General features: G+C 52.6%; 1 protein-coding gene across 9 annotated transcripts; it reads left to right on the top strand.

The window, feature by feature from the left end:
* The first annotated feature begins 80 nt into the window (after positions 1–80).
* Positions 81–16,428, top strand: FKBP8 (FKBP prolyl isomerase 8). Of its 9 annotated transcripts, none has more exons than XM_060093893.1 (9): positions 81–100; positions 8,533–8,834; positions 11,167–11,336; positions 11,500–11,588; positions 11,881–12,101; positions 12,673–12,845; positions 14,753–14,830; positions 15,331–15,462; positions 15,889–16,428. In XM_060093893.1, exons 2-9 carry the CDS (start codon positions 8,534–8,536, stop codon positions 15,973–15,975), a joined length of 1,251 nt encoding a protein of 416 aa, XP_059949876.1. In that variant the 5' UTR covers positions 81–100; position 8,533; the 3' UTR covers positions 15,976–16,428. The 9 variants fall into 9 exon arrangements, with proteins under 9 accessions (XP_059949876.1, XP_059949880.1, XP_059949874.1 ...); XM_060093897.1 differs by lacking the exon at positions 81–100 and adding an exon at positions 7,033–7,128 and having other exon boundaries at positions 8,509–8,834; XM_060093891.1 differs by lacking the exon at positions 81–100 and adding an exon at positions 7,053–7,128.
* Positions 16,429–17,532: the final 1,104 nt, after the last annotated feature.

Genomic DNA, 17,532 nt, shown 5'->3' with positions numbered 1-17,532 from the left:
CCTCTCGCGCCTGCGTAGTTTCCAAAGCACGAGCTCCACGGCAGCCCGGAAGGGGGGAGGGGAATGGGGAGGGATGATGAGACAACCACTTTTATAGATGGTAAGACTGAGGTCCGAGAGCGGCAGGCATTCCCACAGGGTCATATAATCCTCGAGTGGCCTGTGGTGGATCCAGACCCAAATGTTCTGCTTTCCAGGCTGGGAATCAGACTCACTCGGGTTTAAAAACCCCTGCTCCGTTTTTGGTAATCTTTTTCTGGGCCAGGATCCTGCATTGCATTTAGTCATGTCTCCTTGGTCTCTTCCACTCTGTGACAATTCCTGTCTTCCTTAATCTTTCATGACCTTAAGACTTTTGAAGAGTACTGGTTTTGTAGAATACCTAACATTATGGGTTTGTTCAATATTTCCTCATGATTAGACTGAAGTCGAGCAGTTTGGGAAAGAACCCCACAGAAGTGATGTTGTTTCCTTCTCAATGCATCGTATCAGGAGGCACTGGGATGTTGATATGTCTCATTGTTGGTGACTTAACTTTGATTACTTGCTTAAGGCAGTGTCTACCAGCTTCTCAACTATTAATTCCTTTGCAATTAATAAGTATCCCATGGGGGGATACTTAAGAGACCATGTAAATACCCTTGGTGTTTTGGTCTTGGTTTTTTGTTGTTGTTGTTGTTTACATATTTTTCACCCTTTAGTTTTAGCATCCATTCATGGCTCTTGGCAGCAATAATGATTACTTACTATGTGTTTGCATAATGGTGATTTTTAATTTAATTATTAATTGGAATTCTGTTGTAAACAAGAGCTGTCCATTCTTCTCAATTATGTATTCAAGTATTTATATCACTATGGAGTCATGAGTATTTATTTTATTCTGTGGCTTATAATTAATTTCTTTTTTTTTTTTTTTTTTATAAATTTATTTACTTATTTATTTTTGGCTGCATTGGGCCTTTGTTGCTGCATGTGGGCTTTCTCTAGTTACGGTGAGCGGGGGCCACTCCTCGTTGTGGTGCGCGGGCTTCTCATTGCGGTGGCTTCTCTTGTTGCGGAGCACAGGCTCCAGACGCGCAGGCTCAGTAGTTGTGGCTCACGGGCCTAGTTGCTCTGCGGCATGTGGGACCTTCCCGGACCAGGGCTCGAACCCGTATCCCCTGCATCGGCAGGCAGATTCTCAACCACTGCGCCACCAGGGAAGCCCTTAATTTCTATATTATTTATTTTACTGCCCCTTTAATTTAGCTCCTATGTCCTTTTAATATGTCTCCATGTTTCTGTGAGTACGTCCTTACTTTTGGCACCACAAGATGTTCTGTGCTTGCTTTGGAATATCCCTGGAATCAGCCATTTCTCCAAGGAGCCTGGTTCTGCTTCTTGGAGAATGGTATTTAGAGACCAAGATCTGGGTGCTGGGTGTGCTCACTGCTACCCAGGTATTATTGCTTAGAGACCCTCTCAGCAGTCAGAGCTACGAAATACAAGTATGTCTACTAACCCATGCATATACACATCTATTTTTAGTTCTATATCTGTTCCCTTGTGTCTCTACTGAAAACCATGAGTTCATACTGAGATGAGGATGCATTAAGTGAGATAACCCAAGTTAAATGCATGAACAAAATGGGGCAAATAGTAATTGCTTGATAAGTGTTAGCAGTTATCATTAGTTTCTGAGGTCTTATGAAATGTATGTTATATATTATATGTCTGATTTTTCTGTGTCTCAGTTTGTTAACTGTGAGTCTGGGTGAACCTAGCATCTGCCTCTTAAGGTTGCTAAGAGCTTGAGAGATACACACATACCCTTGGGCACATGGAAGACTCTTTGAGAGCCCTGGAATTGGCATATCTGAGTTCTAATTCCAGCTGTCACATCCTAGCTGGGTGGCCTTGAGCAAATGGCTTAACCTTAAGAAATCATGCAGGTTAATTCCTTACAAGAGGGGTCCCAACCCCAGGCCGTGGACCAGTACTTGTTCTCGGCCTATTAGGAACCGGGCTGCACAGCAGGAGGTGAGCGGCGGGCGACTAAGCAGAGCTTCATCTGCCGCTGCCCATCACTCCCCATCTCTCGCATTAGCACCTGAATCATTGCTGGCATTACGGCCTGAACCATTGCCCCACCCCACCCACATCCGTGGAAAAATTGTCTTCCACGAAACCAGTCCCTGGTGCCAAAAGGGTTGGGGACCGCTGCCTTACAACAGAGTTTGGCCCATTGTAAGCCCTTGGTAAATTGAGGGTAAACTCTATTATTACTCTCACGCTCTCCTGCATTCATTCACTGAAAAGTTAATGATGATCAGGAATCTTATACATTCTTATAGTTCAACCAACAGTTTTAAAAATTGTTCAGTAAACCCTCTAGTCACCCCTTCTGGGTTTGGCCCATATTCTGAGAATCCAGAAAATACTCAGTCCCTGCCTAACCTTGGAGGATGAAGGAGAGCCTGACAGACAATCCCAGCCCTGAAGGGAACAATGTGGGTTAGAGGGAGGAGAGACTCAAGGTTGGAGGAACCTGCAGAGTGGGGTTATAAGGACTTCTGAAGGCCAGGAAGCAGGTACATCTGGATGGAGTTTTGAAGTAGGATTAGGAGTTTTGCAGGTGCTGACAATCACTCAGGACTGAGGGGATCACAGGAGCAAAGACAGGATGGTGGGAAAGCACGTAGTGTGGATTTGATCTTTTAAGAATTATGGAGCTCCATGAGCCAGACAGCAGCCAGTGCTGAGAAGAGCCTGGGTGGCGGCTGCTGGGAAAAGTAGAACCGTGGCTCTGTCTGCATGGCTTTGCCAAGCTGTAGCAGAAGAGGCCCAGACTGGAGAAACCAAGCTTTTCAAGGGGTCTCTTGGGCTCTGTTGGAGGCCAGGGAACATTTACGAGGTTCCTGGAAGGGGTGGGGGCTGCACATTGAAGCCAAAAGGGACTTGGCTGGTCCCAAATATTTTCCTTTTTTATTTTGTTTAAATTTTATTTATTTATTTTCTTGGCTGTGTTGGGTCTTTGCTGCTGCGTGCGGGCTTTCTCTAGTTGTGGCAAGCAGGGGCTACTCTTTGTTGCAGGGCACGGGCTTCTGATTGCGGTGGTTTCTCTTGTTGCAGAGCACGGGCTCTAGGTGTGCGGGCTTCAGTAGTTGTGGCATATGGGCTCAGTAGTTGTGGCTCGCGAGCTGTAGAGTGCAGGCTTAGTAGTTGTGGTGCACGGGCTTAGTTGCTCTGTGGCATGTGGGATCTTCCCAGACCAGGGCTCGAACCCGTGTTCCCTGCAGTGGCAGGCGGATTCTTTTTTTTAAATTTTATTTACTGATTGATTGATTTTTGGCTGCATTGGGTCTTCATTGCTGTATGTGGGCTTTCTCTAGTTGCAGCGAGCGGGGGCTACTCTTCGTTGTGGTGCATTGGCTTCTGACTGCTGTGGCTTCTCTTGTTGCGGAACATGGGCTCTAGGCGCACAGGCTTCAGTAGTTGCAGCACGCGGGGTCAGTAGTTGTGGCTCACGGGCTCTAGAGCGTAGGCTCAGTATTTGTGGCACATGGGCTTAGTTGCTCCGCGGCAGGTGTGATCTTCCCAGACCAGGGATCGAACCTGTGTTCCCTGCATTGGCAGGTGGATTCTTTTTTTTTTTTTAATGAGAATAAATTTGTTTTATAGAAAAAGAACATATAAAATACACAAGAACAGTTTAAGAATAATTACAAGTGAATACTTATGTATTCAGCACCCCAGTTAAGAACAGAACATTCCAAGTACTTTAGAATTCCTCTCTGCATTTTCTTTTTTATTATTATTATTAGTTTCTGCTTTATAACAAAGTGAATCAGTCATACATATACATCTGTTCCCACATCCCTTCCCTCTTGCATCTCCCTCCCTCCCATCCTCCCTATCCCACCCCTCCAGGCGGTCACAAAGCACCGAGCTGATCTCCCTGTGCTATGCGGCTGCTTCCCACTATCTATCTACCTTACGTTTGGTACTGTATATATGTCCATGCCTCTCTCTCGCTTTGTCACAGCTTACCCTTCCCCCTCCCCATATCCTCAAGTGCATTCTCAAGTAGGTCTGTGTCTTTATTTCTGCTTTACCCTTAGGTTCTTCATGACATTTTTTTCCTTAAATTCCATATATATGTGTTAGCATACGGTATTTGTCTTTCTCTTTCTGACTTACTTCACTCTGTATGACAGACTCTAGGTCTATCCACCTCATTACAAATAGCTCAGTTTCATTTCTTTTTATGGCTGAGTAATATTCCATTGTATATATGTGCCACATCTTCTTTATCCATTCATCCGATGATGGACACTTAGGTTGTTTCCAGCTCTGGGCTATTGTGAATAGAGCTGCTATGAACATTTTGGTACATGTCTCTTTTTGAATGTTGGTTTTCTCAGGGTATATGCCTAGTGGTGGGATTGCTGGGTCATATGGTAGTTCTATTTGTAGTTTTTTAAGGAACCTCCATACTGTTCTCCATAGTGGCTGTACCAATTCACATTCCCACCAGCAGTGCAAGAGTGTTCCCTTTTCTCCACACCTTCTCCAGCATTTATTGTTTCTAGATTTTTTGATGATGGCCATTCTGACTGGTGTGAGATGATATCTCATTGTAGTTTTGATTTGCATTTCTCTAATGATTAATGATGTTGAACATTCTTTCATGTGTTTGTTGGCAGTCTGTATATCTTCTTTGGAGAAATGTCTATTTAAGTCTTCTGCCCATTTTTGGATTGGGTTGTTTGTTTTTTTAATATTGAGCTGCATGAGCTGCTTATAAAATTTGGAGATTAATCCTTTGTCAGTTGCTTCATTTGCAAATATTTTCTCCCATTCTGAGTGCTGTCTTTTGGTCTTGTTTATGGTTTCCTTTGCTGTGCAAAAGCTTTGAAGTTTCATTAGGTCCCATTTGTTTATCTTTGTTTTTATTTCCATTTCTCTAGGAGGTGGGTCCAAAAGGATCTTGCTGTGATTTATGTCGTAGAGTGTTCTGCCTATGTTTTCCTCTAAGAGTTTGATAGTTTCTGGCCTTACATTTAGGTCTTTAATCCATTTTGAGCTTATTTTTGTGTATGGTGTTAGGGAATGATCTAATCTCATACTTTTACATGTCCCTGTCCAGTTTTCCCAGCACCACTTATTGAAGAGGCTGTCCTTTCTCCACTGTACATTCCTGCCTCCTTTATCAAAGATAAGTTGACCATATGTGCGTGGGTTTATCTCTGGGCTTTCTATCCTGTTCCATTGATCTATCTTTCTGTTTTTGTGCCAGTACCACACTGTCTTGATTACTGTAGCTTTGTAGTATAGTCTGAAGTCAGGGAGCCTGATTCCTCCAGCTCCGTTTTTCGTTCTCAAGATTGCTTTGGCTATTCGGGGTCTTTTGTTTTTCCAAACACATTTTGAAATTTTTTGTTCTAGTTCTGTGAAAAATGGCAGGTGGATTCTTTTTTTTTTTTTTTCTTTTTTTGCGGTATGTGGGCCTCTCACTGTTGTGGCCTCTCCCGTTGCGGAGCACAGGCTCCGGATGCGCAGGCCCAGCGGCCATGGCTCACGGGCCCAGCCGCTCCGCGGCATATGGGATCCTCCCAGACCGGGGCACGAACCCGTATCCCCTGCATCGGCAGGCGGACTCTTAACCACTGCGCCACCAGGGAGGCCCGGCAGGTGGATTCTTAACCACTGCACCACCAGGAAGGTCCCACCACCACCTCTTCTGACTGGCCACCCTTCCTTCCTCCTCGCCTTCCTTCCTTCATTCCACAATGATTTCCCTGAATACCTCCCTCTGTTTTGTGCCATGCAGTATGTAGGCCTCAGGACTAAAACAATAAGAAACAATGTACCCTTCTCAGATTTTGGGGGTCTTCCAGTCTACTGAGTGAAGCAAAAGTCAACTGATGGCACAGACACAAGTGAATCAGTTATGAAGTGGAGGTTGATTTTACCAAGACTGCAGCCAATCAGGACACCTGGCCTTGCCATGGGGAGGTCAGGGATGGCTTCCAGTAGGAGGTGACCTCAGAGCACCTATCTGACAAGTTACCGCCAAAAGCCAGTTACCTTCTCCAGTGTTAGCTACCTCCAAAAGCCAGTGTCCTGCTCATTTATTCATTAATTCATTCAATTATTCATTCATCTATTGAACTCCCATAGGCCCTTAGGCATCATTCAAGGAGGTGGTGAGGACAAAACAGACAAAATTCTTTCCAGGCTGGAGCAAAGTGGGGGCAAGGGGGGAAGCAAAAGAGTGAACAAGATCATTCTGGAAGGGGGTAATTGCTGGGAAGAAAATAAAATATAGTGAAGAGGAGTAAGTGCCCCTTCTTTCAAAACAAGAGCCATAAAAACTCTTCTAATCAATGCTGCCACCTTCTCCTGGGGCTGTGGGCACCTTATCATACTCTAGCAGAAGGTGCAGGGAGGAGGGACTCCTCCCAGTGGCCCTGCTCACTCAGCAGTTAACCTAGCCATTATTGAGTTCCTCCTGTATGCACCAGGCCACCCTCCCGGGATTAGACAGACCAGGTGCGGGGGCGGTGTGGGGGGGGCGGAGGTTCTGTGTGCTCTTGGGCACGTCGCTCCCCCTCGGGGCTTCGGGTCTACAGAAGTAACTAACGGTTCAGAGTGGGTTATCCAGCAGTCTGGCTGCCCTGACCTGCAAGCCTGAGCTCCTTAAGGAAATACCATTTAGTGTTGTCCTCCCAACAGCCCCCAAGGTGAGAGTGCGCGCATAGAGGTGTTTATCGCCATTTCACAGATGAGCAGAATGAAGCTCAGACAGGGGTTGTAAGTCTGGCCAAGCTGCGCGGCGCTGACCCGAGAACTGACTCGGATCTACAGCCCCCCGCCCCCACCTCCGCCCCCGCCTCCGTCCGGGGTTGGCGCGACAGCCTCTGCCCCTTTAAGAACGCCCCACGGATACAAGCAGGAAGGGGGCGGTGCCTGTGTCTGAGACGGATGTGCTCGCACACCAATGGACGCTGCAGTCTCTGAGGCGGCGTCCAATGGGCGCGGCGAGGGCGGTGCTGGGCGCCAGAGCCTGGTTCCCGAGGCGCGGCGGCCGCGGCTGGGGGCGGGGAGGGGGGCGCAGGACCCCAGGCCGGGGTCCCGGAGCCGGAGGCACGTGTCCCGGGGCGCCGGCGGGGTAGCGCCGGCCCGGATCGCTGCCCGGACCTGGGCTAGCCGGGGACCGGCGCGGCGGGGGCTGCGGCTGCTAGGCGGAGTGAAGGGCCGCGGGGGAAGCGAGCCGGGGGGCGCGGAGGGTCTGAGTGCCGGAGAGGGCGCGGCCTGGTGAGGGCAGCTGGTGGTGGGGGCCACGGAAGGTCAAGGGCAGCGGGTGGAGGCGCTGCCGGCAGAGACGTGCAGGGCCGGGGGCGCCCGAGGGTTGCAGGGGGTCGGGAGCCCCAGACTGGTGGCGTCAAACAGGCGTAGGGCGTTGGGAACTTGGGTGGGAGGTCGACGGTAGGCCAGGCCGGTGCAGGGGGCGTCTGGAGAGCGTGAGGTATTATGGGATGGGGGAGGCGTCTGGGGATATCAAGGTGTTTGGGGGCGACAGGCCAGCTGTGGGGGAAGCTGGCCCGGGCTGGGGTCGGTGCTTGGGGTGGGGGGAGGGCTATTTATGCGAGCGCAGGAGATGGTGAGGGTGGGGGCTGGGAGGGTCTCAGAAAATGGGACCCGAGCCCGGAAGGAGCAGGCAGGTGAAGGTTAGGGAGGGGATGCTGTGGGTTAGAATGACGGCTCTACCACCGCCAGAGCTTGGGGCCTGGGGGAGGCGGACAGTTCTTGATGGTCCAAGGAAGAAGCCGTGGGGGTCTCGACCACTCCTCCTCAAAGGAGGCTACTTTGAGAAGGTGGTAAGAAGGCCTGAGGAGAGGAGAAAAGGCTTCCAAGGAATGACTTGGGTCACAGTCCCTGGTGTTGGGGGCGGTGGTATTAGGTTCAGTGTATGGAAGGAAAGCCTTGGGGTTTCTGGGTGGCTCCCCTTAGGAGAAGGGACAACTGGAGGTGGGGAGCCCTGGTAAAGATTCAGTTATTTTTCCCTTGGGCTCTAAAAAAAGTCTCCCCAAGATCTCAGGGGTTGTCCCCCTGAAAAAAAATCCCAGCACCAGCTCTGGACATTTAAGCAGATAAAGCCCTAGGTTCAAATCCTGCCTCCCGTGGTTGGCTTGCTCTGTGACCTTGGGCAAATGGCTTCGCCACTCTGGGCCTCAATTTCCTTTTCTGCAGGGGGATGTTCCCTACTTCCCCGGGGTGTTTATAAAGATTAAATAATAATTAATAATAGCTAACACTGTTTGAACCTGATGCCAGGGCTTGATGAGTGGGTTGTTAAGTCCTTTGGACAAACCAGGGTTGTTACTCTACCCACCCTGTAGATGAGGAAACTAAGGCCTGGAGCCCCTGAGTCACACAGCAAGTGATTGGCGGTGTGGAGAATGGAGGCAGAGGAGATTTGAGGGGCTTGGTGGGATTCTTACCCCCATCCATTCTCCTCACCAGGGCCAATTCCCATCCCCCCAGCAGCATGGCATCCTGTGCTGAGCCCTCTGCTGCGGACCCTGAGCCCACTGCCCCGCCACCTGCTGGGGTCCCACCACTTGAGGACTTCGAAGTGCTGGACGGGGTGGAAGACGCAGAGGGCGAGGAGGAGGAGGAGGAGGAGGAGGAGGAGGAGGATCTGAGTGAGCTGCCGCCACTTGAGGATGTAGGGCAGCCCTCACAGGAGGAGGCCGAACAGCCCGGGGCCCTGGCCCGAGAGTTCCTGGCTGCCATGGAGCCGGAGCCGGAGCCCGCCCCGGCCCTGGACGAGTGGCTGGACATCCTGGGTAAGGAGCAGGGGTGGCTCGGGTTGACCGACAGCGCCTGGACAGCTCAGGTTCAGGAGTGACCTTGGCCTAGGCCCTCTCTTCCCCTGAGCCTCATTTCCCCATCTCTGTTGTGAAGGAGGTTGGAAGTAAAACATGTGGTAACCACGTTGATCGCCAGCCACAGGCAGTTGTTTGAGACACTTCATGTTTATGCCCTTTTCTTGCCTCCCCACCCCATGACTTGCTTTCGCAGAGCTGCTGACAGGGCTCAGAGAGGCTGAATCACTTGCCCAGAGCCACACAGCCAGCACAGCAGGCGCTGGCAGCTCCCAACCCCCACTTTTCTTGGCATTTGTCTGGCAAGTGCCTGTCCCCAGAACAATGTGTCCTGAGGTCAAATAGATCTGTGGAACATCCCATTTTGTTCATCCCTGTGTCTGGTTCATAGTATTCATTAGTGTGCTAATTGTTCAGAAGAGTCCTGCAAGAAAGAAACTAGGAGAACCCACACATGTGCCACCCCCATGTACCCCATCACAACAACTCTAGAAGATAAACACAGCGCTACTAGTTCTGATATCTAATACACTAAATAATGCTAATGGCCACACAAATAATAGTAAAACATTATTACTGCCATCATTAGTGCTAATGATACAGTAGTATCAAATAATACTGGCACTGGTAAAATCGAATTGGTACTGATTTCACCTCCACTACAGATATAAACTTTACTGCGCCTAAAAATAACACCAGGTGATATTTACTGAGCACTGGTTCTGTGCCAGGCCTGTGCATCATCTTATTGTATCCTCACAACAACCCCACGATGTAATTCCTGCCATATCCCCGTTTTACAGATAGGGAAACAGGCTCAGAGAGGTGAAGGCACTTGTCCAAGGTTGCACAGCCTCCGTGGCTGTATTAAAGTTTGGGAAGCTCTTCTCTAATGATATTAAGAGCTGCACTGCTCCCTGCCTGAGCATGAGGATGGCTCTGTTTGTTTATATTCAAGCCAGCTGCTTTCTGAAGTCAGAATTCAGGCTTCTAGACAAGGAAACTGAGGCCTTGAGAGGGGATGTGATTCTACATCCCTTGGTTTACCTGGGTGAGAGGCAGTGCCTGGTTGAGGTCCTACCAGCATATCCACTGTTAGTGCCCAGAAACCTCAAGACACAGGGGTCTCTCGACATCCTCTAGATCACTGGTTCTCAAACTGGATGCGGGGGCATGTATAAGTTGGGGAGCACTGCAGAAATTTGGAACACTAGAATATTCCATAGTATGAATAGATCTCTCTGCCCCTAACCTTTAGACTAGTGTCTACTCAGATTCATGGTAGTATTTTCCAGACCAGTGGAATATTACGGAATACAGGTACTTGTTGGAACATGGGTGACTGCAGATGATGTCAGTCTGACGTGCCCCATAGGTGTAAGCCCTCTATTGCCCCAGCAGTTGTCATGGCATGACAGTGGGTGTCATCATTGTGGGGGCTCCTTAAGTGGATTCATGAGAACATGGGGCCTCATGCCTGGTACTCAGTAGGTGTTGGCTGTGGCCATTTGGCCATTCCTAAGATCGTTTGGGGTATGGAGGGGTCTCTTCGGCAGCTGGAGGGGGGCGTTGGGGGCTACCTTTGCTTATAGGTCCTTCTGTGATGTGGTGCTTTGGTCGGGACACAGTCCTGGCATCACAGGTACTCTGCTAACCAAGCAAACTACTCACTAGGTGTCACCAGGATACCCCCTGACCACCCCATTTCATGGCTGGGTAAATTGAGGTCCACATGTCACAGGGCTGAGATTGGAACCGGAGGAGGGAGGAGAGGGTACCTCCAGAGTCTCATTACTGGGTATCCCTGCTTCCCTGATTGTGGTAGGCAGGATGGCTTTTCTCAGCCCTTTGCCCTCACTGAGCCTTGACTTTCTTTTTTTTTTTTCTTCTTTTGGCCACACCGCATGGCTTGCGGGATCTCAGTTACCTGACCATGGATTGAACCCGGGTCACAGTAGTGAAAGCCCAGAATGCTAACCATTAGGCCACCGGGGAACTACCTTGGTTTTCTTAAGATAACAGACCAGCCAGCGTTCACTGAGCCCATCCTTGGAGCCAGTATCGTCAGTCCCCAAATCAATCCTTTCATGCCCAGCGTCCAAGCTGGGGACACCGAGGCCCAGAGGCATGGGGTCACCTGCCCAGTAAGTGGCAGAGTGGCCACTGAAAACTCATCTTGTGCCCTGGTGCTGTGCCACCCCCAGGATAGGCAGAGCTGGGGAGGGGGAAGTGCCCAGGGGGCAGCCCATCTGAGCTGCTCAGTGACAGGCTGCTTGTCCCTGCTCCATGGCAGGGAATGGGCTGTTGAGGAAGAAGATGCTGGTTCCAGGCCCACCAGGCTCAAGCCGCCCGGCCAAGGGCCAGGTGGTCACCGTGCAGCTGCAGACTTCGCTGGAGAATGGCACACGGGTACAGGAGGAGCCGGAGCTGGTGTTCACCCTGGGTGACTGTGATGTCATCCAGGTGGGAACGGTGCAGGGCCTGGGCAGTTCTGGGTGGGGAGGGGCTGGGGTGAGATGCAGGGGAGGTGGTGGTGGTGGTGGTGGCGGCGGCGGCCGGGTGGGTGGGCACTGCTGTGCTGCACCTGGACCCACTCAACTCATGCCGCTCCCCTCCCCGACCCCAGGCCCTGGATCTCAGCGTCCCGCTCATGGACGTGGGAGAGACGGCTATGGTCACTGCTGATTCCAAGTACTGCTACGGCCCCCAGGGCAGGTGAGTACCTGCTGCCTGCAGGGGTCCCTGTGGGGGTGAGGAAGTGGGTGGGATGGGTTGCTCCCGCATCTCACCCCATCTAAGTGTACGGTTTATAGAAAAGGAAACAGGCTCCGGGAGGGGAACTCCCGCACCAAGTCACGGAGCTCGAGTAGCAAGAGTTAACTTCCCTTGTGTTTTACTGAGGAGGGGGTGACAGCCCTTTCCCGCCTGCACCCACTGAACCTAGCGTGTCTGGGGTTCAGTCATGGTGGCCGCTGGGTCTGAGTGCTGTCCCCACCCCATCCCCCAGCAGGAGCCCATACATCCCCCCACACGCGGCCCTGTGCCTGGAGGTGACCCTGAAGACTGCCGTGGATGGGCCTGACCTGGAGATGCTCACGGGGCAGGAACGCGTGGCCCTGGCCAACCGGAAGCGGGAGTGTGGCAATGCTCACTACCAGCGGGCCGACTTCGTGCTGGCCGCCAACTCCTACGACCTCGCCATCAAGGCCATCACTTCTAGTGCCAAAGGTGACTGCCAGGTCGAATCCCAGCACCTCCCCTGCAAAGCCATCCCCACTAGTGCTAGAAACTTCAAGCCACAGAGGGCCCCAGATTCAAAATGTTATAGAAAATTCTAGAATATGGATAGATGTTTAGCTATGCCTAGTCTTTAGATATTTCTAGACTTATATCCCAGGTCAGTGGACTGTTGCGGAGTTCAGGTAGATGTTGGAACGTGGGTGACTGCAGATACTGTCAATCCATGATCAGGCCCTCGTTCACTTAGGCTCCGTTTTGTTGACTCCTTGGGAATGCCCTGAGGACGGCACTGGTATTGGCCCGTGTTAGAGATGGGGAAACAGGCCAGAGAGGCCTGAGGTCCCCCAGGGAGTAGGTGGTAGAGGCCCCAGCACTGGGATCTTGGAAACTCCCCATCTCTTGTGACTGGGACACTCAGAGACCCTTCCCCCCAAGTCTCCTCCAGCACCAGGTGCACGGGGGTGGGCCTTGGCCTGGGTCACATCATCCCTCTGCAGATGGTTGTGGGCGGCTGGCGGCGTGGTGACAGTGGCTGTAGTTGAGTGCTGTCCCCCCACAGTGGACATGACATTCGAGGAGGAGGAGCAGCTCCTGCAGCTGAAGGTGAAGTGTCTGAACAACCTGGCAGCCTCACAGCTGAAGCTGGACCACTATCGTGCAGCGCTGCGCTCCTGCAGCCTTGTGCTCGAGCACCAGCCCGACAACATCAAGGCACTCTTCCGCAAGGGCAAGGTGAGCTGCAGCTCACAGGCAGCAGGCGGGCAGGCTGGCTCCCTGACCTCAGAGCAGTGACGCTGGTCCCAAACCCTAGATTTGAGAAAGGCATAGGTATCAGTCAGCCAAGCTCCCTGGGGTATAAATGGGGAAACTGAGGCCCAGACAGGTGCAGGGGTGTGGCCTGGGTCATAGCAATTCATTGACTGAGGCCAGATTTTCTTTCTTTCTTTTTTTTTTTGTGGGCTGCACCACACGGCATGTGGGATCTTAGTTCCCCAACCAGGGATCAAACCCGTTCCCCCTGCATTGGAAGCGTGGAGTCTTAACCACTGGACCACTAGGGAAGTCCCCTGACTGAGGTCAGATTTGAACCCTGGGTCTTAGGTTCCCTCTACTCCCCGACACTGCCCTTTGGCCCATTGGTAACTGTTCCTTGCATATAACCCTTTGTGACTCCCATCTCCCTCAGAGTAAAAGCCGGGTTCTTATTTCAGCCTTTAAGGCTCTGAGCTATCTGGTCTTCCTCCTGCCATCATCTTCCAGTATACTCTTGCTTTTTTGCATCCTGCTCAGCTTCTCCACTACTTGCTGCCTGGGCCAGGTCTGCTCCTACCCCCGTGCCTTTGCACAGGCTATGTTCTCTGCTTGAGATATTCATACCCCAAATACACCCATGGGTCCTTCTCTCACCTCCTTCAAGTCTTTGCTCTGATGTCACCTCCTCAGGAAGTCCTCCCTATAACACCTACCCTGATCCTCTGCCCTGCCTTCATGTTTCCCGTGTCACTGTCAGCATGGCCAGGTGTCATGCCTCTTGTCCATCTCCTTTACCAGAAGGTGGGGGTTTTGTATGTCTCATTCACTGCTAAATCTCTAGCCCTTCAAACAGAGCCAGGCATACAGTAGGTGCTGAGTAAGTGCTGGTGGAATGTAGGAGTGAATTTGGCCTGAATGGACTTGACTTTAATTGCTTTTGTCCCCATCTCTGTTCATCTTCACTCTGTTGGGATAGGGGGTGCTTTCAGCGTTTTTTAGCAGTAAACCAAGGAAACTGAGGTGCAAGCAAATGCAGGGTCCCCTAGTGTGTTAATGAGAGGCCTGAGCAGGCCAGCCAGCATTTTTTAAGTACTTTTTGTGTGTAGAGTTCTGCATAGAAACAGAGAGGAGAGAAAAGATGCTGTCCCTGTTTTTCAAGGGTTTAGAATCTTCTTGTGGGGAGTGAGACTGTCTGCTCATGTAGCCTTATACGTGTTTGGGTCTGCTGGTTGAAGGTGATGGAAGACCACTCAAATAGATTCAGCCAAAGGAATTAACGACTTGTGGAACTGCCAAGTCAGGGGTAATTGGCTTCAGGCACGGCTGGATCCAGGTGTTTAGAAATGTTGTGCAGATGCTGTGTCTGTCTGCCGTGTTTCTCTCTCAGGCAGGCTCCTCTCTCAGGGTGACCAAGATGCTCCCTCGTGCTCTGCCAAAAGCTCCAGGCTTCCATCCCTTGCACTTAGCAACTGGCCTCTCAGTGGTACCATCAGAGTTCAGGCTGGATCTCATTGGCTGGCTTGAGTCACATGCCTGGCTCTGAATCATTCGATGTGGCCAGAGCTTTGGCAGCATCCATTTGGCTTCTCGAGCCAGCCGAGGTGGTGAAGGAGGAGGAGAGACCAGCACCTGGGTCTCCTGCGCAGGATGAGCCAGACACCCAGGAGAAGGAGCAGGTTAGGGGAGTGACACCAAGCCTGCTGGTCTGCTCATGTAGTCTGAGGGCTCAGGGGAGCAGTGTAGGGGTGACTGGACCCCCGGGGCACTTGCTAGAGATACATTTGGGACTAGTCAGGTGGCCAGGAGCCTGGCAGGGCTGGGTCTCTTGAAGGAGAACATGGCCCAGCGTGGGTCCAGAATGATATACTCCCCACTTCCTCCCACAGGTGTTGGCCCAGCAAGGCGAGTACAGTGAGGCCATCCCCATCTTGAGAGCAGCGCTGAAGCTGGAACCTTCCAACAAGGTGAGCAGAACGGGGGCACCCTGAGATTTGCTGTGCCGGCCTGTCTGGGAAGTTTTTCCTGTGGTCTGCCCCTTAGCCTTCTTGCTGTGGCTTTCCCTATGGTGTTTCTACCTGGGAAGTGGCAGGGGGTAGGTAGCTGAAGGGCCCCAGCCCACCTACTGAGACCCTTATTGACCCTTGCATAGGCAGTCTGGACTCACCCCCAACAGGGGTCCCAGAGGCCAAGGGCACTAGCCAGCCTGGCCAATGCCAGTGTCTTCAGCTTTCTTCCCAGAACCTTCCTCTCTCCTGGCCGCCCTTTCTCCACTCCATCTTCTGGCTTCCTAGGAGGATGGAGATAGCAGCCCTCACTTCGCTGATGCCCAGAGAATAGCTGACAGAATTCCCATGTCCCAGTGGTTCCAGCCCCGAAGGGCCCCAGGGCCCCAGAAAGGCAGACTGCTAGCAGTGATCGTTGGCTTCTGCTGCCACCTGCTCTCACAGACACCCCCCTCTCACAGACGATCCATGCAGAGCTCTCAAAGCTGGTGAAGAAGCACGCGGCCCAGCGGAGCACTGAGACCGCCCTGTACCGGAAGATGCTAGGCAACCCCAGCCGGCTGCCTGCCAAGTGTCCTGGCAAGGGTGCCTGGGTGAGCTGGGGCCGGCGGGCACAAGGAGGCTCCCAGAGTAGGGGCATGGGCTATGGGCAGGGTACGCCATGCAGAGGGCGTTTCTTCATTTTGCAAACGTTGATGTCTTCATGAACTGGGGTGTTGTGGACTATGCTGGGGACACAGAGAAGCCCCAGTGCTGTGTGACCAGGACTAAAGCAGAAGATAAAACACAATCTGGAGGGCTCAAGGTGGGGCTCCTCCAGAGGGGAAGGGGAGGTGTACCAGAGGAGGGGACATTTGGCTTGAGTTTTGATGCATGAGTAGGAGTTTTCCAAGAGGCAGGCAAGGCATTGTAAGGCAGTGGTTTCCTGGGAGGCCTGTTTGGGGCCTGTTGCTAGCTGAAGTGCAAGACATCCGTCTTGACTGCTGTCTAGCCTCCTCTTCCCTCTGCTTTATCCACAGTCCATCCCATGGAAGTGGCTGTTTGGGGCAACTGCTGTCGCCCTGGGGGGCGTGGCGCTCTCTGTGGTCATCGCTGCCAGGAACTGACCGCCTAGGTGGCCGCCATCCCCTCCACTCACTGTGGACCCCACCCTGCGCTCCCTAACTCCCCCAGGCTCCCTGTCCACTGCCCTAACTGGCCTGGCCCCCTCCTCTGGGGCGGGGGCAGTGAGGTTTGGGGGTCACGTGGCCCAGCAAGCAGGAGGGACTGAGCCCTATAGGAGGAAAGTGAGGCAGGGCCCGGGTCCCACGTCCAGCCCGGAGCAAGGGGGCCCTCATTCCTCCAGACCCAATTCCCACCCCTAACCCCACTTCCTGGGTTAGGTCCCAACAGGGACCAGCCTCAGTTTCTCCTTCCCAACAGGCCTGGGGGCAGCCCTTCCCCCACCCATTCCCTGTCCAAGCGCCAACTCCTCCTGCCCCGCCTGCTGCCCTCTGTCCAGGTACCCCCCACCCCACCCCCCAACACACACACAGTGAAATAAAGCCTCCCACCCCGCACCTTGCTGGCTCTGGAGCCTTCTTTTACCATCGCTTGGGGCTGAGCCAGAGACAGCCTGTGCCTTATCCAGGGTCACACAGGACCGTGGATATGGCCGAGCCAGGACTAGAGTGGGGGTTGTCTGCTCTCAGGTCACAGCAGACCGTCTTTACCAACGGGGAAACTGAGACCTGGAATAGCGGGGCGTTATGCTCAGGGTCCCTGGTCAGGCTCTGTGGGGGTTCACAGCTAGCTATGCTCCTTACCCCACCTCTCTTGACTCTGTTGCCTCATCTGAAATTGGGGACCTTGATGGGACCTAACTGGGGACTGTGCTGAGCCCTCCATGACCACAGGGGTCTGGCTGTGCAGCAAGGGGACAGCCCCATGTCTGGGCAGCAACATAGCCAGTGTGAAGACCTTGGAGCAGCGTCTGTCCAAAGTTGATAAAGGTGGGTGGTCAGCAGAGCTGGACCCTGCAGGGCCTTGGGGGCTATGGGGAGGGGTTGGGTTTGACTCCAGGAGCTCCATCCCATCTCCTTTTCCCTACAACCCAGGGCTGTCGGAGCTTCTTCCCAAAATGTTGCCCACCGTCACAACCAGGACAGCCAGAGCCAGTGTTTGGGCCTTTATTAACCTGAGTTCCTCTCGCTGCTGCTGTCTCCGAGATAGACCACACAAGTGTTCGGCCTGCCCCCATCCCTTACAGTCCAGGAGTAGAAGCAACTGGCCACAGCCACCCAGCAGAAGGTGGCCATCAGGCCTGGAAACTAGATCTTTGCCCTGCCTGCTCCAGGCTGTTGCTGGGCCACCTGGATTATTCTCAGGGCACAAATCGGGGTGGCTTGGACCTGCTTCTCCTCTCCACCATTCAGCCCCCTGAAGTTTCTACCTCGTCCTCAGACAGGAAGGGGGCTCCATGGAAGGTGCTGGGGCGGGGACCATGGGTTGGCCAGGCTTGGGAGACCTGCATCTCAGGCAGGATACCCCCCTCTTTCCTCAGTCTCCTTGACTTCAGGCTGGGAAGCTGGCCTGAAGGTTGGCCAGCGGGACTGTGGGCCGGCTGGGGTGACTTCCTGGCCCGGGTGTGAGAGTCACCACCGCTGACATTCCTGAGCACTGAT

The sequence above is a fragment of the Mesoplodon densirostris genome, chromosome 3 (genome assembly GCF_025265405.1).
Source record: "Mesoplodon densirostris isolate mMesDen1 chromosome 3, mMesDen1 primary haplotype, whole genome shotgun sequence".
Taxonomy (NCBI): Eukaryota; Metazoa; Chordata; class Mammalia; order Artiodactyla; family Ziphiidae; genus Mesoplodon; species Mesoplodon densirostris.
The sequence above is the reverse complement of the archived record's forward strand: the minus strand, read 5'-3'. Positions and strand labels throughout refer to the sequence as shown.

Bases quoted from the DNA above. Each gene is read 5' to 3' on its own strand.
- FKBP8 (XM_060093893.1), top strand. From the start codon at position 8,534: ATGGCATCCTGTGCTGAGCCCTCTGCTGCGGACCCTGAGCCCACTGCC. The intron at 8,835-11,166 runs GTAAGGAGCAGG...GCTCCATGGCAG, and splicing joins CGAGTGGCTGGACATCCTGG to GGAATGGGCTGTTGAGGAAG. The intron at 15,463-15,888 runs GTGAGCTGGGGC...CTTTATCCACAG, and splicing joins GTCCTGGCAAGGGTGCCTGG to TCCATCCCATGGAAGTGGCT.